Source organism: Misgurnus anguillicaudatus, chromosome 7 (assembly GCF_027580225.2).
Source record: "Misgurnus anguillicaudatus chromosome 7, ASM2758022v2, whole genome shotgun sequence".
Lineage (NCBI taxonomy): Eukaryota > Metazoa > Chordata > Actinopteri > Cypriniformes > Cobitidae > Misgurnus > Misgurnus anguillicaudatus.
Genome location: NC_073343.2, coordinates 21,340,070 through 21,367,595, shown reverse-complemented (window position 1 = coordinate 21,367,595; position 27,526 = coordinate 21,340,070). Strand labels below are relative to the sequence as shown.

General features: G+C 38.8%; 1 protein-coding gene and 1 non-coding gene across 2 annotated transcripts; both read left to right on the top strand.

Annotated features, from left to right (window-relative positions):
- LOC141365337 (bifunctional glutamate/proline--tRNA ligase-like) lies at positions 1-27,325 on the top strand. Its single transcript, XM_073869572.1, is given in 34 exon segments — positions 1-158; positions 3,302-3,386; positions 3,510-3,609; positions 5,902-6,058; positions 6,240-6,373; positions 6,508-6,612; positions 6,614-6,736; positions 6,909-7,101; positions 7,202-7,373; positions 9,133-9,366; positions 9,692-9,776; positions 9,902-9,961; positions 13,807-13,917; positions 14,150-14,286; positions 14,489-14,696; positions 14,849-14,961; positions 15,654-15,771; positions 15,866-16,249; positions 16,376-16,585; positions 16,665-16,898; positions 16,973-17,224; positions 19,791-20,062; positions 20,427-20,478; positions 20,570-20,779; positions 20,947-21,022; positions 21,113-21,189; positions 21,288-21,389; positions 21,494-21,649; positions 24,189-24,386; positions 24,464-24,638; positions 24,671-24,830; positions 24,991-25,069; positions 25,142-25,206; positions 26,893-27,325. Coding segments are annotated over 34 exon segments (5,031 nt in total). The 5' UTR covers positions 1-115; the 3' UTR covers positions 27,044-27,325.
- LOC141365429 (small nucleolar RNA SNORA47) lies at positions 20,208-20,340 on the top strand. Its single transcript, XR_012370647.1, has one exon. It is a non-coding gene; the product is annotated as a small nucleolar RNA SNORA47 (small nucleolar RNA).
- Positions 27,326-27,526: the final 201 nt, after the last annotated feature.

The window sequence follows — 27,526 nt, the reverse complement described above, 5'->3', positions numbered from 1 at the left end:
GGATCATTTAGGTGCTGTGCATGCAGAGTAGGCGGAGCTTAGCAGTTTTTGGTTAATGAAGTAGGTCGGTGCTGAAAGTGTGACAGGATCATTGCGAGCTGACCGCGAGTACGACATGGCACTAAACCTGATTATCAACAGCAGCAACCCACCTTTAGGTAAGTACACGTGCGATATTTTGCATTTAGTGCATGCTAGGTGCGCAAATAAGTCGCAACTGAGCTCGAACACAGCTCAATGAATTGACACACAGAAGATCCTCGTGCCATCGTGGCATAGCCTGCAATATCTGTTTGACTTTTTATGGGACGCATGGGCCTTTCTTTTCATTACAGTGCATTTTAAAAGAAAGAAAATCTAAGCAAGGGCATTTTATGGTAACTTGTATGATGGCTTTTGATTAATAGCAAATCAAACTCACTGTGCATGGACTTATTAGTATGGGTATGGATATTTACTCTCACAAAGAGCAGACTTCCGGTTGTTGTTTTAGAGCCGGTCTGTTATACAATTTTGGTATGTTATGCTGTTTTTGAATGAAATAATGTTAATGTTGATGAAATGAGTTGAGTTGAGGAGAATACCGTCCTTTGCTGGGGGAGGAGTATCACCGGCTGATGCAAGCCATTTGAAAGAGTATCCCACAGCTGTCAAACTCATGTGTTTTGTGCAGTAGGGCACCCTTTTTGTCGAAAATGTTTCTTTATATATTAGAGTGAGATTATATTGATGTGCACATGTTCGTAAATATTTTAAATTAGAAATTAATTGGAACAGATTAATAATATTATAACTGTTTCATTGCAGTAAATCAAAACCGAAAGTTAATTGCTTACTATGTTATCGTTACAGCATCAACATCATCGCAATGCCCGCATCATTCGTAGTCACGACGCAGAACAGCATTTTTTTTTAAGTGAAACTATTTTAAACCCACAAGTATTCATGTAATGCATAAGTTAATTCCTTTCATACAGAGCTTTTCAAGTCATCTAATGAAACATTTCTTCTGTTGCAATATACATACCAGAAAAAACAATATATTATTATTTTGAAATTGTATAGTTGTTATAATCAAGCATGTGTTTTAATTGTATGTATGCAGACATTTAAGGGATGTTTCCTTTCTGTATAAAGCTGTGTTAAGCTGCTTTCTTTGTAATTAAACAATTTTACATTATATACAATTTATTTAATTTATAGTCTCCCAAGTTTCTTGCATTTAGGGGCAGTTTTCCGGACAGGGATTAGACTAGTATAGACCAAAATACATTTAAGAGTTGTCCAAACTGAAAGCAACTTGCACTGACATATCTTAAAATACATCAGTGCCCTTTGTTTTGCCCCAAAATGCACACAAGTAATTTTTTTTAACAAGGCATGTGTGTTAAAACAGTAGTTATATTTCCTAATTAAACTAAGGCCTAGTCTTGATTTAAGCTAATCTCTGTGCGGGAAACCACCCCTTAATAATTTATAGAAAATAGTAATTATGTTGTAGGCTAAATGTCCCAGACACTGAAGTAGATAAACTACTTTAGTAAATACATCTTATAATGTCATTTGAAAACACCTACTTTTTGTTAAAGCTCACGTAACACACACTGTGTCTGCATTTCTGATGTTAATCTGGAGTACCTATAAAGTAGTATTACATCCTTTGTATATCCGAAGAGTCTTTAGTTTAATCAGATTTATAAAAGAAAGATTAGCTTTACTAAATCTTTCCGATAACTTTCCAAAAAATGAAGGAGGAGGAGTTATATCGCGGGAGGAGCGAGTACGAGTCATGCAACACTATACAACACTGTTTTAACTAATGATTGTGTTTTGGTAGTCGGCCCGTTTCCTTTTCCAAAGCGTTTTTCAAACATCGTAGACTCCGCCTTTAATAGTTAGATAATAGAGAGAATTGGGACCAGAATAATTGATGTACTTTTATATATTATTTCTTCGAGCCATTTCAAGCCTATCCTTGTATCATGTACTAAATAGGATTTAGAAAGTAATTAGTAATAAGTAATTAAATACTTTTTAAAGAGAGTAATTTGTGAAGTAATCTAATTACATGATTGAAGATGTAATTAGTAACTAGTAATTAATTGCTTTTTTTGAGTAACTTACCCAACACTGTGCAAGTTCTAGCGTCTCCCGCTGATTGATGGGTGGACGGGGTTTTCCGGGGGAAGTGCCCATATAAAGAAGTGCTACGTATAGAAAACCCCTGAAACGTCAGCTGGACCTGTAATCGAAAAAAACTTTCCAAAACTTGTACGAACCCTGGCGAAGTGCATTCGGCACAGAAATACTCTGTAACACGTCCAACTGCTTTTTTGACACTTTGGCTACGTTTAGCATGAGGAAGCAACTCTATAACTGTGTTAATAAGTCAGAATGCTTGAAATACCATTGAAAATCCCCTTTAAATCTGAGGTTGAGCTTTTTATGTTTTCATGGCTTGCACATACCTCCACCCATGTTTTTAATTCAAGATTAAAGAATGAGTTTTATGTTGTTATGGATGTTTCTTCAGTCATTTTTACTTTATTGCCACTATAGAATTTCCCAAGTTAAAATATAATAAAAAAATTAACAAACAAATATTTGTATGTCATGGCTCCAGATTGCCACCAAAATTTGACAGTGTGCCACTGAATTTTACATCCAGTCGCACATGTGCGACCAGTAAATTTGACCTTTTTTTGTTATGTGACACTGAATTTGAAAACATCGCATTGTACTTTCTGCATCTATCAAAAAGGATTTTCTTTTTCCATGTTGATTTACGGTGTGCTCCTAAATTTTCTGGTTGCGCCCCTAAAACATTTTTCAGTTGGGGGCCACCGTGCTCCTAGTTAAAAAAGTTCGTCTGGAGCCCTGTATGTTAGTGTATAAGCGTTATACGCATGATTCATAAGATACTTTTTTTTGGGTAGGTCACTTAGGACAGCATATGTCGTTAATGTCAGATGAAGAATTTTAGCAGTCAGACTAAACTGAGTTTTGACATTTTTATATCTCGTATTCTTTTTTTGCCTGGTTGACATGAAAATAGCTAGTCATTGTATGGCATAAAAAGCAAGCAAACAAAGATGGTTAGAAATAGGCAGGCATGTCATTTTAAGCTTGTAAATTCAAAAAAAAAAATGGCTTGAATTTCCATGGCAGATGCTTTTATCTTAAGCGATTTACTGTAAGTTGCTTTGGATAAAAGCATCTGCCATATTCTTATGTAAATACCCTGCTTTGTTTGGTATGGATTTGCATGCAACTTTAATTAATTTCATTACTCTGCCTGTAGGGGCGCTGTTGGCTGCTGAACATGTGAAAGGCAGTGTCAATCTTTCTGTTGAGGAGGGTAAAGACACAATGCTTCTTGTGTCTGAGTGAGTATAAAATCAGTAGATTTCCTCCATATAGAGTAAAACAGATGCTGTTTTAAAATATATTATTTACACCTGGAATATACTTTCTTTTTCAACTATTTTATTAATGTTTCTCCTTTTCAGTAAGGTGCAGTTCAGTGACGTGAACTCCATCTCACGATATCTTGCCCGAGTGGCTCCAGCATTGGGACTGTACGGTTCTAACACGATGGAGCAAACTGAGGTTAGGAATCATTAATAACACCCAACTAGCTGCCATTCCATTAAAGATTTGCACAAAACTTTTGCGTTATTTTCTAAATGTCGACAAAAAACTTTTGCAGGAATATCAAAGTTTTCATTAACCGATGTACTGAGATTAAAACACAATTTTATTGTCTCGCGATAAGTTATTCCAAAAACAATAGCCATGGGTGTGTTTTATTTCATACAGTGCCAAGCAGACCGACATGCAGATGACATCAAAATATAGCGAGATACTTAAAGGGCGTGTTGCAGGTTAACCACCACTGTCGATTAATGGGTACATAAATCACTCAAGATATATATATATATATCATTTTTAAAATGTCTCAATGTCAGATGAGACATTTATTGCCATTTAATACTTACGTATAGAGTTTGGAAATCATATATACATTGTAGGAAATATATAATGTGGTATACTGCAAAGTTACCATGCTAATTATTATTTATGATATATGTGGGGATAAATAAAACTTCGCAAATCTGCTGATTTGATCCATTCATGTCCTGACCACCAGGCTAGAGATTTTTAAACATCCTTAATCCACACTTACTAGTCTATCAAATAATATCTCAAATATATTGTTTTGTGAAATAAAAGGATGCTTTGTTATATTGTTTATGCGATCATAGCGAATCACATGATCATTTTATACGCAGAAGCCGCGGTCAGCAGCTGCAGCACACTCGGATACGACCGCATACTGTAATAAACAGGCGTTCTGCGGCTTTTTACATCAAATGATGTCAAAGGCTATGCCATTTGAGGAGGAACCGCTCATTGAACACCGTATTTTTATAAATTCCTGTACATGTTTGGTCCTGCTGAGCAGGTTGAGCACTTTTATATACTTTGTTGAGCAGAGAGGCTGCACAGTTTGACCAGCGGGCTGCGGGAACCGGCCGCACATCACGCCGCCAGACGGTGTTGCTAATATAACTTGAATGTATAACTATTATCAGATCAGCCCACCGTAATATGGCGTAATGGCACTTTTGGGAGTACTTTGACTCGGCGCAGTAACACCCTCCCTCTCCCATTATGAGAGTGAGAAGGGGAGCGGACTTTTCAGGCGAGTCAAAGTACTCCCTAAAGTGCTATTACGCCATAAAATATAGTTCCTTTTTTAAATCCGCTTAGAAAAGTGCTACGTTTTATTTTGTACCACCAAACTTGCTCGTATAACTACTCGTCTTAAATAGGAAAAACGTTGATGTGTTTGGTCACTTCTAACTTTATCTCTAAATGGTACCATTGAATGAATGGGGCTAAGCTAAATGCTATCGAAGCGTCGCAGCGCGCTCCAGCGCTTACGTGCACGCACACAGATGATAGAGGGATGATTCAACAATTCTAAGTTAAGGTAATAACATATTTTAATATTGAAAATGAGTAGACTATTCCTTTAAATGAAAAGGATTGGTTTATTTTGCCAGTAAATTATGCACACTCCAAAATATAAACTATATACACCATCTATTACAGTGGTTCATAAACTTTTTCAGCGTGCGGCCCCCTTTGTGTACGATGCATTCCTTTGCGGCCCCCCAAAGAAAACAGTTCTAAAACTTCACATTTTAATTAAACAAAACATTATATTACACAAAGTAGTGCTGCCTTATTTTTTTAGATTTAATTTCACAGAATTCATGATAAATAATGTATTTTATAGAATGTCATAAAACTAGGGCCCCCCGGCACAATCTCGCGGCCCCCAGTTTGAGAACCACTGATCTATTAAACGGGACATATCATGAAAATCTGATTTTTTTTTCCATGTTTAAGTGCTTTAATTGGTTCCCTGGTGCTTATATCAAGAAAATGTGAAAAAGATCTACCATTCTCTGAAAGCATGTGAAAAAAATAAGTAATTGAAATATAGCTCCCCTTGTGATGTCAGAAGGGGATAATACCTCTCTTTAATCTGCACTATCCAACCACAGCAACAGCTCATTTGCATTTTAAAGGAAACACCCAAAAACGGCACATTTTTGCTTACACCTACAAAGTGGCAATTTAAACATGTTATAATCAATAATGTATATGGTATTTTGAGCTAGAACTTCACATACTCTGGGGACACCAAAGATTATTTTTTCTTAAAAAGTCTTGTGGAATCTTCCCTTTTACCATATTGGTAGATATTTGGAACTGATACTTGCCAGAATGGGCTGTTACGGTGATTTGTTAACGATCTCAAAATGTTCAGATTCAAAATAAATCGGTCTATTGTGGGAAATGTTCTTAAAATTGCTCTCTTTCTTGCAGGTTGATCATTGGCTGGAGTTCAGTGCCCGTCGTCTTTGTGGTCAGTCAGATCTGTCTCGTGGTCTGCTTGAGCTGGATAAAGCTCTGGCACTGAGAACCTTTCTTGTAGGTCACAGTGTGACATTGGCTGACCTCTCTGTGTGGGCTGCTCTCAAAGGTCAGTTCTTTTTTGTGTGTGGGTGTGAATAGCGAATTTTGGTAGCTACAAAAATCTGCTTTTGCATGATGCTCCATCTGCTATGCTAGATGTCAGCAGTGCAACAAAAACAAGTATGCTGCGTGTAATATCATTTAGTTATATATATATATCAAAGCTCAAGTGTGTCTTTGACCCTCAGGTAATGGCGAGTCACACATCAAGTCAAACTCATACCCAAATCTGTGTCGCTGGTTTTCCTTCCTGAGCTCTCAGGTGCCATTCAGTTCTGTGGGTAGTAAATGGGCAAGCAAGATCACTGCCAGCAAAGCCAATGTGAGTGTACCTTTTCACTTTAAATAATAAAGCTCTAAATAAATAAAATAATTGAATAATGAATTTGCATAATTTTTGTGTAACTTCTTCTAATACATCTACTTGAATTTCTCTGCGTGTTCTGTCGTTTGTAGGCTGTGCAAAAGGAGAAGAAACAGGATTTGGGAAAGTTTGTGGAGCTTCCTGGGGCTGAGGAGGGCAAAGTTGTTGTGCGCTTTCCCCCAGAGGCTAGTGGGTACCCTGCACATTGGCCATGCCAAGGCAGCTCTGCTCAACCAGCACTACCAGGTTACTTTCAAGGGCAAGTTAATCATGCGCTTTGATGACACCAACCCTGAGAAGGAGAAGGAGGACTTTGAAAAGGTATGACAGTAGTGTTACGTAATGTTTTGTTGCCAATATACCTTTATGGCTCTTTAGTCATCCACAATTCTGCATAATTTAGCTTCAGGGTTCAACATACCTGCTGTAACCGCTAAGGCTAAGCCATGACTCCTAAGTTGCCAAAGTAACGGTGGGTGCTTTCTTGCTGCAGGTGATCCTGGAGGACGTAGCCATGCTACAAATCAAACCAGACCAGTTCACCTACACAAGTGATCACTTTCCCGCCATCCAGCGGCTGGCAGAGAAACTTCTGCAGGAGGGCAAGGCCTACATAGATGATACACCTCCAGACCTCATGAAGCAACAGAGAGAGCAAAGAATAGAGTCGCATAACCGCAGTAACTGTGAGTGCAACACTTGTTTTTACTTATTTATAGAATATATTATTTACTTAGGAGTGCTGGTTTAATATGTTACCATGAACGTGTTTTTGGTGTGCCGCAGCGGTGGAGAAGAACATGCAGATGTGGGAGGAGATGAAGAAAGGTACTGAGTATGGCCAAACCTGCTGCATGAGAGCGAAGATTGACATGAACTCCAACAATGGCTGTATGCGTGACCCCACATTGTACCGCTGCAAAAATGCTCCTCATCCTCGCACTGGAAGCACATACAAGTAAGGCATTGTTCAAGTCTCTAATCTAATAAAACTACATGCAGCTTTTGGTTTTTGATATATGACATTTAGCCTTTTTGGTGACAATTGTGTATGATTTATGTACCGTATTTTCCGGACTATAAATCACACTTTTTTGCGTAGTTCGGCTAGTCCTGCGACTTATAGTCAGTTGCGACTTATATGTCAAAATTAATATGAACCAAGAGACCATTACCGTCTACAGCCGTGAGACTCCACTATATGCTGCTCCTATATTTATGTAATTCAATGGATTTAGTTATGTGGAATGACGATATTTTGGCGGTACGATAACCTTAAACAAAAATACCACGTTTTCGCGGTTTAGCAGTATTGCCATTGCAACACTACAATTTTTTATTTTCAAATGTCTACATATACAAACAACAACTTTGGACACAATACATTTTATTTTTAAGCAACATACAACATGTATGCCTGGCAAAAATAAGGCCTTAAATTATAACATTCTTTCAAAAAATTATACAAAATTATAAAATTAAAATGTATTAATAATATTAAATGTTAACATTAAATCAATGACATGACTTAATTATTTAACTTAATTTTGTGTAAACACAGCTTATACCTTGAAAACGGTATCACATAAAATTTTTGTGGTTTTGAAACCTTGACTCTTTAAAACCTCGGTATACCTTGAAACCGGTAACCGGCCCATGCCTATTTGGAAGTTTAGTGAACTTGATTTGGCTTGTCATGTTACCTTAGCCTATTCAGCCTCCCAGGTATGTTCTGTATGCTATTGTGTTGGCTGAATAACTGTTAATGTTACGTTAAACAGACACCTGTTCAGCCTGCTTTTCTGTGTGCTATTGTTTAGTTGAATAACTTGCTTTTCCAGATTAAATGTCAGTTCTTGGATTTTGTGAAATAATTTTCTAAATTAAACCCACTTATAGTCCAGTGCGACTTATATGTTTTTTCCTCTTTATTACGCATTTTTGACTGATGCGACTTATACTCTGGAGCGACTTGTAGTCTAGAAGATACGGTATTTCTTCTGAAGTGATTTCAAATGTTTAAGACAAGTTGTATAATCTGTTCAGTGGAGCTGTGACAGTGGCAGTATTTTACCACTACGATGGTAAGGCAGACGCTCAGGAGCACCCCAGCTTGAATAAAATGGAAAGCGTTTTCTGTGTGGCTTTAGACGCGAAATGCCCCTCGCGAGAGCCACTAATTGGAGAGGCTCCCAAATATCAAAAGCGTTTTTTATTCAAATCGAGCATATGTGCTTGCTTGGCCATTTCGGTGGGTGCTCGAGCCGAGCCCTGGAGCACCCATGGGATCAGCAGCTATGTGCGTGTTTATTGTAGCACTTTCATTCGTGAAACAACACACGGTTCAAGTTATAATGGTTTTCCAGCCTCGCTGGAAAGAGGATATATTGCCTCATTGTTCTTCCCCCAAGCCAGAAGGTCATCACTGATATCAGCTGCCTACCCTTGTAAATGGCGCACTTGGAATAGCGAGTCTCGCTGGGCGAGGTGATACTTTATATTTTTATAGTTTGTGATGTGAACACCACCGCGATGGCACGTTGCATGGTGCAGTTGTTATGACAACCATCACAGGCCTACTATTCAGTAGTTTATACATGCTATACGTATACATCTCACAAAATGCTTTGTGCCTGTATATGCAAGAACCAAATGACAAAAATATTTCTGGAAAATAGAGACGTTCTTTAAATGTCTTATCTTTTTTGTTCTCCCAGAGTGTACCCCACATATGACTTTGCTTGCCCAATCGTGGACAGCGTTGAGGGTGTGACGCATGCCTTGCGTACGACCGAGTACCACGACAGAGACGAGCAGTTCTACTGGGTAATAGATGCGCTGGGTATACGTAAACCCTACATCTGGGAGTATGCCAGACTTAATCTTAACAACACTGTGCTCTCCAAGAGGAAGCTCACCTGGTTTGTCAATGAGGGCTATGTGGATGGCTGGTGAGTTTCATTAACACATAATGGGGTGGTTTCCCGGACAGGGATTATCTTAAACCAGGACTAGGTCTTAGATAAATTGGGAAATATAACTAGTTTTAACAAACATGCCTTACTAAAAACATAACCAGTGTGCATTTTGAGGCAAAATAAAGGGCACTGGTGTATTTTAAGATATGTCAGTGCAAGTGGTTTTCAGTTTGGACAGATCTTACAGTTATTTTAGTCTAGGAATAGTCTAATCCCTGTCTGGGAAACCACCCCATAGTGTTTAAGTATTAAATGTCATGGTTATTAGATCTTACCGCTTTTCCATTCCTTCCTACAGGGATGATCCTCGTTTCCCAACAGTCAGAGGTGTTTTGCGAAGAGGAATGACTGTTGAGGGACTTAAACAATTCATTGCTGCTCAGGTGTGTTTAATATTTTTTTTTACAATCAAAATGATTTATTTGGGCCAAACATGAAAAGAGATGATCTATTCTAGCTGTATTTAACCATAATCTCATCCATTTTCTTTTGTTTATTCTACAATCAGGGAGGTTCAAGATCTGTAGTCAACATGGAGTGGGACAAGATTTGGTCATTCAACAAAAAGGTAAATATTGTGACCACACCCAAGATTCATCATGACTGCACCTGTTCTCCAGCTGGTCCTTGTGATCACATTCATTCACTTGTTAAAATATCTTAAACTGATTGGCTAGGTAGTCTTTTTACATTCTAAGTTAATCTTGAAGGATTCAGGTGCTAATCTTTGAAGTCGCTGGTAAGATTTTATTCAGATGTGGTGTTTTTCTTTAGCGTACCCCATAGCTTACCACTCACCTACTAACTCACCCCTGCATCTGTTTTTGTTCTGTCAGACATTGCAGTGCTTTTATCATTTACCTTTTTTCGCAGCTTTTGCTTTATACCTGGCTCATGTTGTCTTTATTGATACTTCTATCTTCAAGTCATATTAACAGCCATCTTTCAAAAGCTAGAAACATGTTTGTAATATTGTGTATTTTATTGGTTATCTGCATGATTGGTCATCTTCATCAGCCATCATCTTCTTACTTTTTTGCTATTCATTCTCTGCTTTTTTACACCAAAATTTCTCTACATTCTTTTTTTGTTTGAGAGCAGGAGTGTTGTTTTTATGGTCAGGAAATATAAAATCTTCAGATCATTTTGGCTATTCAGTTCAAGTTTTTAGTTGCCGCTCATGGGCCTGGTCCTTATATTAAATAAGCTGAAAGAGTTATTGAGATATGCACACTGAAACTCTTCCCGTTCTGTCCATCTGTGAGCTGTGTGTCGCGTTCTGCATTAAAGTGCATCTCACTCTTCTGTTTACAAGCTGCCAGTTAGCTGTAAAAAGGTATTCCTACTCCTCCTTTTCCTCCTTCCTTTTTATTTCTTTTCCTCACATGTCCCCTGCATTTCCCCTCACTTTCTATTCCCTTATCTCTTTCACATAATCTTTTTATCAATATTCTGCATTTGTTTTAAAAGAAAAATCCATTATCTCGTTCAGAAACTTTTTTGTGCAACAACGTGGACAGTTGTTAAGCTCTCCAAAGATCAAATATCAGCTAAAGTCAGATTGATTGTTTTCAACATAAAATCATCATAAATAATGTGAAAGAACATTCTGTGAAATTTAGCCTTGATATCTACAAAGGTCATGTTAAAGATTGAAGTGAAAGTGATGCCTCTAATCTTATAATTAGCCTGGATTTCACAACTCCCAAATTTTTCTTGGGAGCTAAAATGATAAGTGTGCGAGTCCTATTGTATTTAAGCATTGACTTCTCTTGGTCGAGTGTCTTCTGAATATTTTTATTTATTTATGCCTATTATGTAAACAATTGGCACACAGAAATGAATTATACTCTACATAGGCCCCCGTACACACTGCAAAGTTTCAAGAGTGACAGCCACATTTAAATTCAAGAGTGAATCCCCTAAATGATGGATACATGTGTGTACAGAGCAAGACTCGCTTCCGCAAATGCCATTGACACAGAGGTAACCACCATAGCAACGATCTGCCACCCTGCATACTTGCGCTGTTTTACCAAATGAATATTATATGGGTCATATGACTTTGCAAAAAGAAAATTATATCGTAATTGTATATTTGGTGCAATGCAATGTGTTTACGCTGTTTAACCCAATAACTCTTTCACCGCCAGCATTTTTTTTAAAAGTTGCCAGCCAGCGCCAGCGTTTTTCATGATTTTCACCAAAGTTTAATGCCTTCCAGAAAATGTTCGTCTTCAGATATATATCAACATACAATATACCAAATGAAAGAACAGACCCTCTGCTTTCAAACAAAAAAAACCGTTTCATCCTACCTTGAGTAGTTCTTTTGTAATCAGCTTTTGAATATGGGTAGGTTTCTGCAAAAACACCACATTTTGAGCAAAAAGCAGAGATAATTCCATTTTTGTGACGGACTTTTCATAGAGATCCCATTCAGAGCGATCTTTAAAACAGACACGGACATGCAGCAGCTTGCCAGAGGGCAATACTTCCGGGTTTAAAAAGTTGCGGAAGGGCGCCCCATGGTGGATAATAGCCGTATTGCGGAAAGATGGAAATACTCGTCATTGGCGGGAAAGCGTTTTCTCTTGATTGACAAGATATCTCGTCAATGGCAGGGAAAGAGTTAATTGGCGCTGTCCCGTGAGCGAGACACCTAGGTTTATTTCAATATTTTCTATGTAAATGTTAATCTATCACGAAAAAAATCTATATATTGTTGGAAACGTCTAAGAATGTAATTTTCATATTTCAAAACCTTTTAGCAGTAATAATAATGCAGTAACTGTAATTTATTCATTTGTGACACAAGTATGCAGCAAACCTCAAAGCAAACCAGCACAAACCTCCGTTTTTTTGTCAATTTTATGTATTAAATAAATGTAAACTGCTTTAAAAAAAATAATATTTTCACCTCCAGACACGTTGAAGTGCCAGAAATTACCAAAATTAAAACCAAAATTAGGCTTCTAGACCAAAAAAAAGTTATATTAGTTATATTAATTTAAAGGTGTATATATCACCTTTTCACCAACCCCCCACTCAAAAAGGGCTGTGCCAGTTAAAGGGTTAAGGTTTAAAAAACACATTATTTTTTACATACCATACTGTACAACATTGTTGCTTCTCTATGCCCCGTCATTTTGAAAAGTGTGGTGTGCTCTGATTGGCCAGCTATCCAGTGCGCTGTGATTGGCCGAATACATTAAGTGTGTATTGAAATGTTACACCCCAAAGCACAGCTGCCAAAGCACAGCGTCTCCACGACATGGCAGCTGTAGTAAGAATATTTCTTTGCATATACATTTGGACAGTGTATTGCAAATCTTCCTACCCAGTGCATAGATATGTGTTTGAATGAGATGTTTTAGGGAGACGTGGATAAGCCTTTACAGGTCTTCTATTTGGATAAACAGCTTTTAACACTCCAAAGACAAAAAAACATGAAGTTGCATCATATGACCCCATCTAAGCACGAGCAAGTAAACACTCATACATGTTTTTCTGTGGTTTTCTGCATCAAGCGTACCGAATAGACTTGCAATGTCCCTGTCGCACGTATATCAACATCTACAGTTCCGTTCTGTAGCTGCATAAAATTTCTGTAAAAGTGGTTGTCACTCCAGCTTTTTGCGGAGTTAATAATATTGTTGTCACTTTCATACAGAACAGGATTAAGCACTAAACGGTGAACCGACAAACGAATTTAGCTGCAGGTGTATGGGGCCATAGAACAGCTTAGAAATGTTTTTGTGTTTCACTGAATAAAGACAACAATTTGAACTGGTTTGTAATTCACCCTTAAGCAACATTTTAGCTAGATATTTATTTTTGGCACATTTCCGTGAGGAGACTATCCCATGTACATTCTGTGTTTGTCCTATAAATCATTCTCTCCCTCATACAGCTTCTGGCAGATATCATTGAAAACAAAAATGGTTATTTCACTGTAGACATACCTAGATACACATTTAAAAACCTTTGTTTCTAACCTGAAAACTTAAATGGCTGTCACACATAATGACTCACTCCTGTCCCATTTAAAGAAGAACATCAATGCTTTAACGGTTAATGTAAGCTGACCCAACTAAAGCTGCACATGTGTTTTGGGCAGATATCATTATTTATACAGAATCTGTTTTGTATACAGTATAGTACAGTTTGGGCTTCCCTTGCTCTTCATTTCACACTCATTTTCAGTATCTATCCTCTCTTACCTTATCTCATCACATTCTTTTCCCTCCATCATGTGTTATCCATTTAAGTTGCTTTTCTGGTCTCTGCAGAACAGTGTGTGAACAATAAAAGACTTAATAGTTGAGTTATTTTTTTTTCTTGCATTAATAACTTCTACTCTGGCCTAAATAATTGTTTCATTTATATATTTGTTTTGTGTCACTGTGTTAGGTCATTGACCCAGTAGCCCCAAGATACACTGCCCTGCTAAGCTCTCAGGTCGTTCCAGTCCACGTTTCTGAAGCCAAGGAGGAGATGAAAGAGGTTGCCAAACATCCCAAGGTAATAGATGCTGCACACATGCATTCATTAAACTTGTCAGTAGCATAAAAAGATGTGTTTTTTGACAATGACAAGACATTTAGCAGGGAATTCCCATTTGAATCCCAAAAAAAACGTTCTTGGAATTTGCATCTATTTGCCTTTCTGTAGATTTGTCTAACTACCCATGCCTGGTAAACTGGGCCTTGTCTGGTGAAAATGATTATCAGTTGGAATTTGTGGAATTTTTCAGAATGCAGATGTGGGAATGAAGCAGGTGTGGTTCGGGCCAAAGGTCTTTATCGAGGGTGCTGATGCCGAAACGTTCACAGAGGGTGAGATGGTCACCTTCATCAACTGGGGAAACCTTATCATCACCAAAATCCACAGGTAAAGCCATCTGTAAAACATGCTGGGCACACAAAGGACAATATTTAATGAATAATTTAGGAATTCTTCAGCATCATTAACTTCCTTTCCTTGGCCGAACACATTTAGAGCTATTAAATAATATCCTGGCTCTTTCTAGCCTTTTAATGGCATTGAATAGTGGCTGCTTGTTTAATGCACTCTTTTGAATTTTTCTTTGTAGGGACAGCAGTGGAGTGATATCCTCTATAGAGGCTCGTCTGAACCTGGAGAACACAGATTATAAAAAGACCACTAAGATCACCTGGATTGCTGACACCGCCCATGCCCCCCTTGTGCCCACTGTATGTGTGAACTACCAGCATCTCATCACCAAACCAGTCCTAGGCAAAGATGATGATTTCAAGAGTTACATCAACAAGAACAGCAAGGTATGTTGCGTGTGCACGTACGTAAGTTTTAAATAAATTGTTTAAATGGAAAATTGGATTTGCATTGTGAATGTAGCCCAGCTACTTATGTGGAGTTTTTCATCTTTTCTTTTCCACGCTTTAATATACATTTATGTATATTTTGTTTCCAGATGGAGGAGAAGATGCTGGGAGATCCTTGCCTTAAAGATTTGAAGAAAGGTGACATTATACAGCTGCAGAGGCGGGGCTTCTATATCTGTGATCAACCCTATGAGCCAATCAGGTTACACAATGAATCTATTCTAACTTAATCATTTAGTCTTTTAAATCTACTCTAAAGCTTTTTCCAAGAAAAATATTTAAAGGGGACATTTCACAAGATGTCAAATAAAACTTTGGTGTCCCCAGAGTACATATGTGAAGTTTTAGCTCAAAATACCATATAGATAATTTATTGTTTATTATATTAAAATTTCCACTTTGTAGGTGTGAGCAAAAATTTGCAGTTTTTTTGCAAATGAGCTGATCTCTGCACTAAATGGCAGTGCTGTGGTTGGATAGTGCAGATTAGGGGGCGGTATTATTATTATTATTATCCCCTTCTGACATCACAGGGGAGCCAAATTTCAATTACTTATATTTTCAAATTCTTGCAGAGAATGGTTCACCAAAACTAAGATCTTTTTTATATTTTCTGGGTTGATAGAAACACTGGGGACCCAATTATAGGACTTAAACATGGAAAAAAAGTCAGATTTTCATGATATGTCCCCTTTAATGCAATACAGAGACAGGAACGCTTGACTACAGATGTAATGATGCATAAAATTGAACTTGCGTAACTAGAAATGCTGGTTACATACTTGCAGAGATAATTTTTCTGGTGACTTGATTTCACTTGATTTTAATCGCTCCTCTATTGATTAAATGTTTGATTTTTATAATTTTTGTCTGTCTCATTTATGGTTTGTTTAGCCCTAATAGCTGTAAGGAGAGCCCCTGTGTCCTGTTTTACATCCCAGATGGACACACAAAAGATATGCCCACTGCTGGATCCAAGGACAAGAGCAAGAGCCAGGCTTCTGCTAAACCAGTGAGTACAGAGAAATGTCCATATTCTTTACACCAACTGCTTTGTTTGTTATTTTTACGCATAAAAACCCTTTCCATTTTGTTTTTTGCTGAAGGCCGAGTCTGCTGCTCCCAGTAAAGCCAAAAAAGCTTCGACCACCAGTCCATCATCAGCCAGTTCAGGAGATGCTTCTGCCCTGTTCTCTAGTATTGTAGCTCAGGGAGATCTAGTCAGGCAGCTTAAGACAGATAAAGCCCCTAAAGATCAAGTTGACGCCGCTGTAAAGCAGCTCGTGGCCCTCAAAACTGAGTTCAAACAGCTCACCGGACAGGAGTACAAACCTGGCATGACACCGCCCACTTCTGCTCCAGCACTAAAGAGCTCCGCCCCCACTCCTGTAGGTGGAAGTCCAAGTCCTGTTTCCTCTTCTTGTCCTTTCACGCGTGTTGCAGAACAAGGGGAGGTGGTTCGAAAACTGAAAGCAGAGAAAGCACCCAAGGTTTGTTTCTGTAGCTTTGTTCTAAAACTTGATATGCTGCGAAATGTATAATGCTAAATTATATATTTAATTTATAAATTGTTAGACAGTAAAGTCATTATTGGCAATGTCAACACCATTTTACAGGAGCAAATAGATGCAGCAGTGAAACAACTTTTGGCTTTTAAAGCGGAGTTTAAACAGCTTACTGGTCAGGACTATAAACCAGACATGGGTCCACCCACAACTCCCCCACATTCTGCACCTTCATCTGACTGCTCATCTGCTGCCTTATACGCACGCGTAGCTGACCAAGGAGAGGTGGTTAGAAAGCTGAAGACTGAGAAAGCACCAAAAGTGAGACAAGGAATTTTTTTATTTTGATCAAAATCAGTCAAGCAAAATAATGACACCTTATCAAACCTTCCCTTTTCAGGAACAGATTGATGCAGCAGTAAAGCAACTTATGTCGCTAAAGGCAGATTATAAGAAAGTGACGGGCCAGGATTACAAGCCAGGAGCTCCACCAGCTGGTGCTTCTCCATCACAGCCTGCCAGCACTACACCTGCCGTGTCAAGCCCCTCTGACGGCTCCCCTGTGGCCATTTATGAACGTGTAACTCAACAAGGAGAACTTGTGAGGAAGTTGAAAACAGACAAGGCGCCCAAGGTTTTTACTTTTTTTTATGTTGGTAAACATTATTTTATTTTCCAAATGTATTTAACGATCCTCAATTTTTCTAGGATCAGATAGATGCTGCTGTCAAGCAGTTGCTCAGTCTTAAAGCTGAGTACAAGCAGCAAACTGGACAGGACTACAAACCAGGCGTGCCTCCTTCGACAGGCCCTGCCCCTTCAAAATCTCCCCCCACCCAACAATCAACCAGCTCCTCCCAACCTCAGTCCAGCTCCTCCCCTCAGGCTCAAGCGCTGTTTGCAGATATAGCCCAGCAGGGGGAGCAAGTTAGACGTCTCAAAGCAGAGAAAGCTCCTAAGGTTTGTTTGCTTTTGTGTATTCAGTTGTTCTAGCTAAACTAGGATTTAGAGATGTGTTGCTTTGTTCTTTCATATTATTCGATTTATGTCTTTATCTCTTTTCCCTGCCGGCGTTTTTTTTTTTTAAGTTGCCAGCGCCAGCATTTTTTTTAAAGATTTTTACAAAAGTTGAATGCCTTCAGGAAAATGTTCTTCTTTGAAATGTATAGAGCTGCAACAACTAATCAATAAAACGATAAAAATTAAATGTCACATGCGCCCGCACCACCGTCGGCCAAGGTGCACATGCATCAGGTGCTGTTTCTTCATACGGTGGGAGCTGCCTGCTCAAAGTCAGTCACGTTTTAATCATAGCCTACAATGCAAGCTGTGACCGCCTTCTCTCCGCCTATTTATTTAATCGGAGGTACTGAACACAATGTTTTACGTCTTTTCTGACTTCTGGCACAAACACATGGTGTACAGCGCTATTTTTAGCCTTTCATTGATAAAACTAAAACGGCTGATCTCCGTGTAGTTTCATTTTGCGAGCGTGTGAAAGTTGCGCCATCTTATTTCATCAATTGCGCTGAAATATTAGCGAAAGCTCTAACATATTCATGTACAAAACACTGTGCCGCATGTTAACTTACAACGCAAGCAGCGGATTCCGACAAAATAGTAGTTTGCGTCCATATAAACTCGTCATTACTCCCGCTCGCGTTTAAATGACAGCAGAGAGACTCGCCCACAGACCACCCCCTCAAAGTAATCAGGACAGAAGCGGTCAAAAGTGGACAAAAGAGACTGATATAAATACCAGGTGTAAACGTGATGTGTCTCTCTCGTCCACTTGTGATTTGATCAACGAAAACACATCTTAATACCAAGTGTAAACAGCCCCAAAATGTCAGGTGCTGTTTCTTCATACAAACACGCCCCTACCCCAATAGAATCTGCACCTTCTGTTGATAGACCCGCCCCACACATACGCAACCCGGCAAAGATGTCGGTTAGTAGACACGCTCCTTACTGCTGATTGGCTATAAGTGTGTTTTGGTAGTCGGCCCGTCTCCTGTTCCAAAGCGTTTTTCAAACATCGTGGACTCCGCCTTTAATAAATGGTTGTTTAATTGTTGTTGGGTTTTCATAAAAATAATAATGAACCACAAGCATCTGTTTTAAAGTAATTTTTTACTGTAACAACGGATGTATATCACCACTTTTATATCGTAATGGCTTATTTATTTAACAAAAAATCTTAATATTCATCAAGGTCTAAAGCTGAAGATTAAAATTAGTTTATTAATCTGTGGCAAAATTCTTAGCACATCCCTAAGACTAAATTAATTTTGTTAATTGATATTTTGACATTTAAAGATGTTTTACTATTTAAAAGCTGCACAAACTTTTTAATTTAAGGCTTAAAATATCTTAATCAAAATATTATATTAATAAAACTCTGTAGTAGTGTGTGGATTTTGCACTTTTAAAAGTACATTTCTACATGTGAATACCCTAATTTAGTGCCTTATTTAGCTATAATATGTGAAAACATCTAATTAAGTAAATATTTATATTTTATCCGATTAGTCGGTCAATCGAAAAAAGAATCGCTCGATTAATCGATTCTGAAAATAATTTTTAGTTGCATGCCTAGAAATATATAAACATACAATATATCAAATGAAAGAACAGACCCCCTGCTTTCAAACAAAAAAATGTAATGTTTCATCCTATCTTCATTTGTCCTCTTTTTATCACCTGTCAAATATGGGTAGATTTCTTCAAAAATACCTAATTTTGAGCAAAAAACTGAGATAATTGCATTTTCGTAAAGGACTTTTGTTAGAGATAGGATTCGGAGCGATAAGCAAAACATACAAGGAGTTTATTACCGTAAAAACTCATCATTGGCAGGGATGCAGTTTCCCTTAATTGACTAAATAACTTATCAATGGCAGGGAAAGAGTTTAATTTTGTTTTCTTAAAGAAATTGTTTGACCAAAATTTTGATTACTTAAAGGAGTCATTTCACAAAACTTTTTTAAGATGTCAAATAAATCTTTGGTGTCCCCAGAGTGCGTATGTGAAATTTTAGCTCAATATACCATATAGATAATTTATTATAGCATGTTAAAATTGCAAATGTGTAGATGTAAGCAAAAATTGCCGTTTTGGCTGTTTCCTTTAAAATGCAAATTAGTTAACTGCACTAAATGGCAGTGGCGTGGTTGGATAGTGCCGATTAAGGGGCGGTATTATCCACTTCTGACACCACAAGGGGAGCCAAATTTCAATGACCTATTTTTTCACATGCTTGCAGAGAATGGTTTACCAAAACTAAGTTACTGGTTTAATCTCTTTCACATTATAGAAGCACTGGGGACCAAATTATAGCACTTTAATTATAGCACCAAATTATAAACGTAGAAAACGTCAGATTTTCATGTCCCCTTTAATACTTACTCATTTTTTTTTAAACTCGTATGAAGTTTTTTCCATGTTTCATCCTGCATCTCGTACTATATAATTTTCAATATGGCTGTATTTAATGCTCATGGTATTGTATGATGTATTTGTTCAGGAGCAAGTGGATAAAGCATTGAAGACTCTGCTGGAGCTGAAAGGTCAGTATAAAGCCCTCACCGGGGAGGAATACAAACCCGTGACAACACCAGGAGGAAACACGGGAGGAGAAGACAAGAGCCGCAAGGAGCGAGAGAACAAGTCTGAGAAGCAGGGAGGAGGTGGAGGCGGTGGAGGACGCAAGCAGCAGAAGGGAGCAGAGAAACCTCAAGGTCAAGATGCTGGAGCAGGTGGATCAGGAGATGGCCAGGGGCCAAAGAAACAAACACGGTGAGACATTAATGAGATGTCTTAAGATAATTGAGTCTATTTAAGAGGTGACAGATGACAAATGGTCCGATATGTAGGAGTACCTGAAAGCTAGTTAAAATAATAAGTCCCAAAAGGTTTACTTCGCTGATAGGATATTCTAGATCGGAGGCTTGAGAAAGTTTTGCAGTTTTTTTGGTACTGCCACAACTGGTTCTGTCCTCCAAGATTAAACATCAAACACTGCAGCTCTGTCTGAATGATTTATTCAGACCATTAGCTGTGTTTGTGAACACTTCATTGAGGTCACAGATGGCTACAAAGATTATGTATTTGAAAGTGTTGAAAGCAAGAACAACAGGTTCACTTTGTGTTTTTAATGTAGGCTTGGACTAGAAGCAAAAAAAGAGGAAAACCTGGCTGATTGGTATTCACAGGTACGTCTGTGCTGTTAAGTTGCAAGTCGCTTGATCATAAATCATGTGCCTAGTTGTCAGTTTGATTTCACTTTCGATTTTCGGTTTTCAGGTTATCACCAAAGCTGAGATGATTGAGTACTATGACGTCAGTGGCTGTTACGTGTTGAGGCCCTGGTCTTTCGCCATCTGGGATGCCATCAAAGAATTCTTTGATCGTGAGATCAAGAAGCTGGGTGTGGAGAACTGCTACTTCCCCATGTTTGTTTCCCAGGCTGCCCTGGAGAAAGAGAAAACCCATATTGCAGATTTCGCTCCAGAGGTGAAAAAAAATTGTAGGGTGGTTTCAAAAAGTTTATGGTTTATGGCATAACTCAATGCAAAGTGGCATACAGAATAAACCATTTAACTGCCAAGTAGTTGTGTTAAACTAGGCTGTTGTTATTATCTGTGGCACGACTCAACTTTTAATCTGCAAATTCTCATTAGGTTGCTTGGGTGACAAGATCAGGAAAGACTGAACTGGCTGAGCCCATCGCTGTGCGTCCCACTAGTGAGACGGTGAGCGAATTTTGCCTTCACATTAAAAGCTCCTCCAATAATCAGACTCCTGTCTCGTGATCTCATGTACTTTTTCACTGTGTTTTTGCAGTGATGTACCCCGCTTATGCCAAGTGGGTTCAATCGCACAGAGACCTGCCAATCAAACTTAACCAGTGGTGCAACGTTGTGGTGAGTTTTAATCTCTGTGTCATAAACTCCATATCCCTTTTATGAACATAAAAGAATTAGCTGTTGGCTTCATAATCCTCTCCTTTTCTTCTTTTAAGCGTTGGGAGTTCAAGCACCCACAGCCCTTCCTGAGGACCAGAGAGTTCCTTTGGCAAGAGGGACACACAGCATTTGCTACAAAGGAAGAAGCCACAGAGGAGGTTAGTTGTGCCTTGTCATACATCATTCATCAGTTGCATACCGATGTTGTTGAAAGCCGTTCTGTGTTTTTGACCTTCCCTCTCTATGTCCATCATGTGGGTAGGTTATGCAGATCCTAGAACTGTATGCTCGGGTGTATGAGGAGCTGATGGCCATCCCTGTCGTCAAGGGCAGGAAGACAGAGAAGGAGAAGTTTGCAGGAGGAGACTACACAACTACTGTGGAGGCTTTCATCTCAGCCAGCGGCAGAGCTATTCAGGTAAACATTTGATTTCTAAAGCCCCCTTGCAAACCTTTTCAGTAACACTTTACTAGAAGGGGTATTCATAAGACTGACATGACACCTTCGTAATCATGACTAGGGATGTCCCGATCCCACTTTTTCATTTCCAATCCGATTCCGTATATCAACTGATAACGATATCTGCCCGATACTATTGTAATTAAATGTTTATAGTGCTTTCTGCTACATCTAGTATTATTTTCAATGTTAAAATCAATAATTTAAAATGATTTACAGGAAACATTAGTAAATATTAATCATGACAGTGTTTAGGAGAACATATAATAGGTACGTTTGATCATTTAAGTATGCTACATTTTTTTTCTTAATTGCGTAAAACTGTCATAGTAAAAAAGCTTTAGTGTGCAGATGGATATTTTGAGAATTATGCGTTTCACCGGAATTTTTATGCACATTCCGGGTGCACATTGATGCGCCTAAGTCATAACACGCTACGTTCGTGGGGTTTCTGGGTGCAGAATTAATGCTCTTGAAGCATCCTCTCATGGGAATCCTCGCACCGCAATGGAAAGTTTATAACTGTTAAAACACAAAGAGAATAGATGCATCGTGTGCGCAGCACATAGTGAATTACATCCATCCAACGGCTTACTGAGACTGTAGGCTATTTCAGATCTTTAAAATGGCCTACAGTTATTTTGTGTGTGTGTGTGTGTGTGTGTGTGTGTGTGTGAATGACGCGTTTCATCTGTCCGCTTCACCAGTGGATTAACCCAGTTTGCGAGTAAGTTAACGTTACAGTTTTTCTGTGATCTCAAATATCATTAACTCTTTCCCCGCCAGCGTTTTTAAAAAAAGTTGACAGCCAGCACCAGCATTTTTCATTATTTTCACAAAAGTTTAATGCCTTCCAGAAATGTTCTTCTTTAAATATATAAACAAACAATATATCAGATGAAAGAACAGACCCTCTGATTTAAAAAAAAAAACGTTTCATCCTACCTTCATTTAGTTCTCTTGTAATCACCTCTCAAACATGGGTAGGTTTATTCAAAAACACCCAATTTTGAGCAAAAAGCTGAGATAATTCCATTTTGGCGAAGGACTTTTGATAGAGATCAGATGCAGAGCGATCTTTAAAACATACGCGGAGTTCTTTCTCTTTTTACGTGAGGCGCTACTTCCGGGTTGTGCCACTTGTATAAGTTGCGGAAGTGCCACCTGGTGGATAATAGCGGTATTGCGGAAAGACAGAAAATCTCGTCATTGGCGGGGAAGCGTTTTCTCTTAATTGACGAGATATCTCGTCAATGGCGGCGAAAGAGTTAAATGTGCGTTTGTTCCTTCACATGAAGCTGTTGAGTGTATTAAAAGACTTTGAATATAGTGCATAAAACGTTTAGGGTGCTTTTATATTACGTTGTCCTTTTAATAGCTTGTCAGTAACAACCACGGCTAACGCACATATCGGAATTGGATCGGTCATGTTGTCGGTCTTCGATCCAATCTCCGATTCAGCCAAAAGGCCTGGATCAGCCCCGATACCGATCAAGCATATCGGATCGGGACATCCCTAATCATGACATGACACGTGTCATGAACATCAAGGAGATTTTATTTCATGTTTATGACAACTGTCATTTAAGTGTCATTCGTTCAATTATGTCATTTTTAATTCTAAGATGACATTGTTTGGGATATCTTCATGACAACTTGACATAAACCAAAACATCATAACTTGTCATAATTTCTTGACATTACCAAGACAATATAACTTGATGAGCAAACCTAAGAAAATACTAGGACCTGAATGTGCATAGCATGGACCCTTTTTAGCACCTGAACTTGTAATACACGCGGCTCTGACATTTCCTTGCACTAGAGAGGTTGTTAGGTGCGCAGAGTGTTAAAACCAGCAAGTTTGTTGTTCCCACTCCCTGAGACACAGTAAATTTTTAGAGCGCCTGGACTTAATGATGCAGATGGATTAATGGCATCAGTTTTTAAGAGGTTGCGGTAATAACACTGTTGCTCTTGCTTCTTTTCGTCCACCAATCAAGTCACTTGTCATAAATAAGTGAAAATGAACAAATAAATAAATAAATGAGTAAACTACTGCCTCGCCCCAAGCCCCCACCAACCCCCCCGATACTATTGTGTATCGGCGATCTCACCGGCTGACAATAGGACGAAGTGACTAGTGGGATTGGCTGTCTTACCCGCCACAGCCGAAATCTACCCGCATTTGGCGAGTTGGTGGGTGTTAATGTCAAGCCCTGAGTATACATATTGTGGACAATGTTATTTTATCGCTGTTAGGGTAAGCAAGCACCTAGGATTGTTTTGCTTATTGCTTGTTTCTAATATTTATCCAAGGACCATAAAAGCCTGTCCGTGTGAGATGTTAACATTTGAAAAGACCACACAGATTTTTGTCTGAAATTTGTGTAGTTGAATTTTAGCCCAAATAGACTAATGTGCTCTCAGTCCCGGAGGATACAAGAATGAACTATTAACGCCCTGTCATACATTTAAAACCGTATCACTCCTTCAGGGGGCCACATCTCATCACCTGGGCCAGAACTTTTCCAAGATGTTTGAGATTATCTTCGAAGACCCTAAAAAACCAGGCGAGAAGCAGTTTGCCTACCAGAACTCATGGGGAATCACGACACGTACCATTGGAGTCCTAACAATGGTTCATGGCGACAACATGGGCCTGGTACTGCCACCCAAAGTAGCCTGTCTACAGGTATGCAGGTATCTTGTTTTTCTAAAGGATGATGGACAGTAGCATTGGATGCTCATTTGCACACACTGTTTCTACAGGTGATCATCATTCCTTGTGGAATAACAGCCACTCTACCAGAAGCAGAGAAAGACCTTATATTGGCCCAGTGCTCCAAATATCTTTCCAGGTTGCAGAAGGCCGACATCAGAGTAAAGGCAGACCTACGCGACAACTACTCACCTGGCTGGAAGTTTAACCATTGGGAGTTAAAGGTATGGAGGTTCTCATCTGTGGCATTACTTGCTGTGTACCCATAAGGTTGGAGGTTGGGCCAAAGGACTTAAAGAAGGGCCAGTTTGTTGCAGTAAGGAGAGACACAGGAGAAAAGATCACCATACCAGAGGCTGACACGGAGAAGAAAATAGCAAACCTCCTAGATGAGATCCAGAACAATCTTTTTAAGAAGTATGTACACATTATGATCAGAAAAAAAAATCTTGATAATTGGTTGAATAACATGTCCTTGTTATTCACCTGGCATCATCACCACATTAAAGCTCTGCCATCTCTCGTTGCCAGCAGATTTGTAATAATGACTCATGGATGGATTTTCCTCTTGTTTCAGGGCGTCTGATGACCTGAAAAAGCACATGGTTGTGGCAGACAGTATGGATCAATTCCAGAAAGAACTGGACCTGGGAAAAGTAAGTGAACACCATAGATCTTTGATGGAAAATTAACATTTTGATAAGCTAACTATATATTTTTTCTTTTAGATTGTACAAATACCCTTCTGTGGAGAAATAGAGTGTGAGGACTGGATTAAGAAGACAACAGCCAGGTTAGTGACTGACTGACTGACTTGTGGTCTCGTACACACTGCAAACTTTCGGGAGTGACAACCGCATTAAAATGCGGGAGTGAATCCCCTAAATGTTCGTTTCATGTCTGTACGGAACAAGACTTACTCCCGAAAATGTGATGATTGACACAGAAATAACCATAGCAACGTTCTGCCGTCTTGTGTGCTTATCACTTTTAGCTTTGACCAACATAATAACAGCATTGTGTTTTGCAATTAAACCTCCGTCTTGGCGTTGTGTATTTTACGCTTTTGTGAGGCTGCTTTCTTGCAGTGTTGCCAGGTCCTCGTCTTTTTTGTACATAAATTCCGTTTTGGCGCTTAAAGGAATAGTCTACTCATTTTCAATATTAAAATATGTTATTACCTTAACTAAGATTTGTTGACACATCCCTCTATCATCTGTGCACGTAAGCGCTGGAGCGCGCTGCGATGCTTCGATAGCATTTAGCTTAGCCCCATTCATTCAATGGTACCATTTAGAGATAAAGTTAGAAGTGACCAAACACATCAACGTTTTTCCTATTTAAGACGAGTAGTTATACGAGCAAGTTTGGTGGTACAAAATAAAACGTAGCGCTTTTCTAAGCGGATTTAAAAGAGGAACTATATTTTATGGCGTAATAGCACTTTTGGGAGTACTTCGACTCGCCTGAAAAGTCCGCTCCCTTTCTCACTCTCATAATGGGAGAGGGAGGGTGTTACTGCGCCGAGTCGAAGTACTCCCAAAAGTGCTATTACGCCATAACATGTAGCTCCTCTTTTAAATCCGCTTAGAAAAGCGCTACGTTTTATTTTGTACCACCAAACTTGCTCGTATAACTACTCGTCTTAAATAGGAAAAACGTTGATGTGTTTGGTCACTTCTAACTTTATCTCTGATTGGTACCATTGAATGAATGGGGCTAAGCTAAATGCTATCGAAGCGTCGCAGCGCGCTCCAGCGCTTACGTGCACGCACACAGATGATAGAGGGATGTATCAACAATTCTTAGTTAAGGTAATAACATATTTTAAAATGAGTAGACTATTCCCCCAACCGTGTATGGCTTTTGGCTCATGAAGCGATCAAGTTTTTGGTGTTAATAAAGTGTGAGGGTGCCGGTCCCAATATTTTGATCTTTGAGGTAAAGCATTTAGATTTATTTCGGTTTATTTTGGGATTTTTCTTGTTCGCTGTATTTTTTAGTGCAAGATCTGGCAACACTAGTCAGCAAACGCTTGTTCCTCTGTCATTTTCTGAACCGCGCATACAGAAGACTTTTTCCTCTTCTAAACATTTATTTTTTCAGAAGAGAGACCTGTCCTGTTTATGATGAACGTTTAAACACTTGATTAACTACTAGTTGTTCAGTTCGGTTATGTACACACTGTGCAGAGTTTTTGTAAATTCGGTTGTCACCACCTGCATTTTGCGGGAGTTAAGTCGGTTGTAGAATGCGGTTGTAGAATGACTCCCGTAAATTACTGAACTGTGTGTGTACAGAACAGGATTAAGCATTAAAAGGTGAAGTGACAACCGAATTAATATGCAGTGTGTACGTGACCTGTATGTCTAGGCCCTCAGGTTATTGTTTCTATGATAACCAGTTTCTGATTAACTGTACGTATGCATACCTGCAGACATGGACCGTATTAACACACCTCTCTCACTCCCTCTTCCAGGGATCAAGATCTGGAGCCTGGGGCACCTTCAATGGGAGCAAAGAGTCTGTGTATCCCCTTCGACCCCTTGAAGAAACTGCAGCCCGGTCAGATGTGTGTTTGTGGGAAAAAACCCGCCCAGTTCTACACGATGTTTGGCCGTAGTTACTAAGAGCTTGTCATTCATGTCTATACCAAACTAGTGGCTTCCTTTTAACAAATGTACTAGCAAGATTTGTTGTAACTTGGAACTGTCATCTCTAAACTCTCAAAATACTGCTGTCTACCACATTTAGGAGGAGTTCACCTTTATTTTTCTGGTCATATTTTAAAAGCTAAATAAGCAGTTTGAAGCTGGGATTAGGTATTCTCTGTGGCTAAACCTTTGCACATCTTTGTCCTTTATTAAACAAAAATTGCCTCTAATAAATTAAAGGATTCTGACTTTCTATTACTTTGTCTTTAATTGTGAATTTTGTATCGTTTTTTGTTTTTTGTTCTCTTCAACAACAATTGATCCAGTTAAGGTTTGGTCAGGCATGCATTCACACACAATTTAATAAAAAAAAAATAGGGAATGCCCTAAATAATTTTTTTCGGTGGGTCTTGTGAGGTCATTATGAGAGTGTTCTGAGACCACCCTTACTTCAAACAC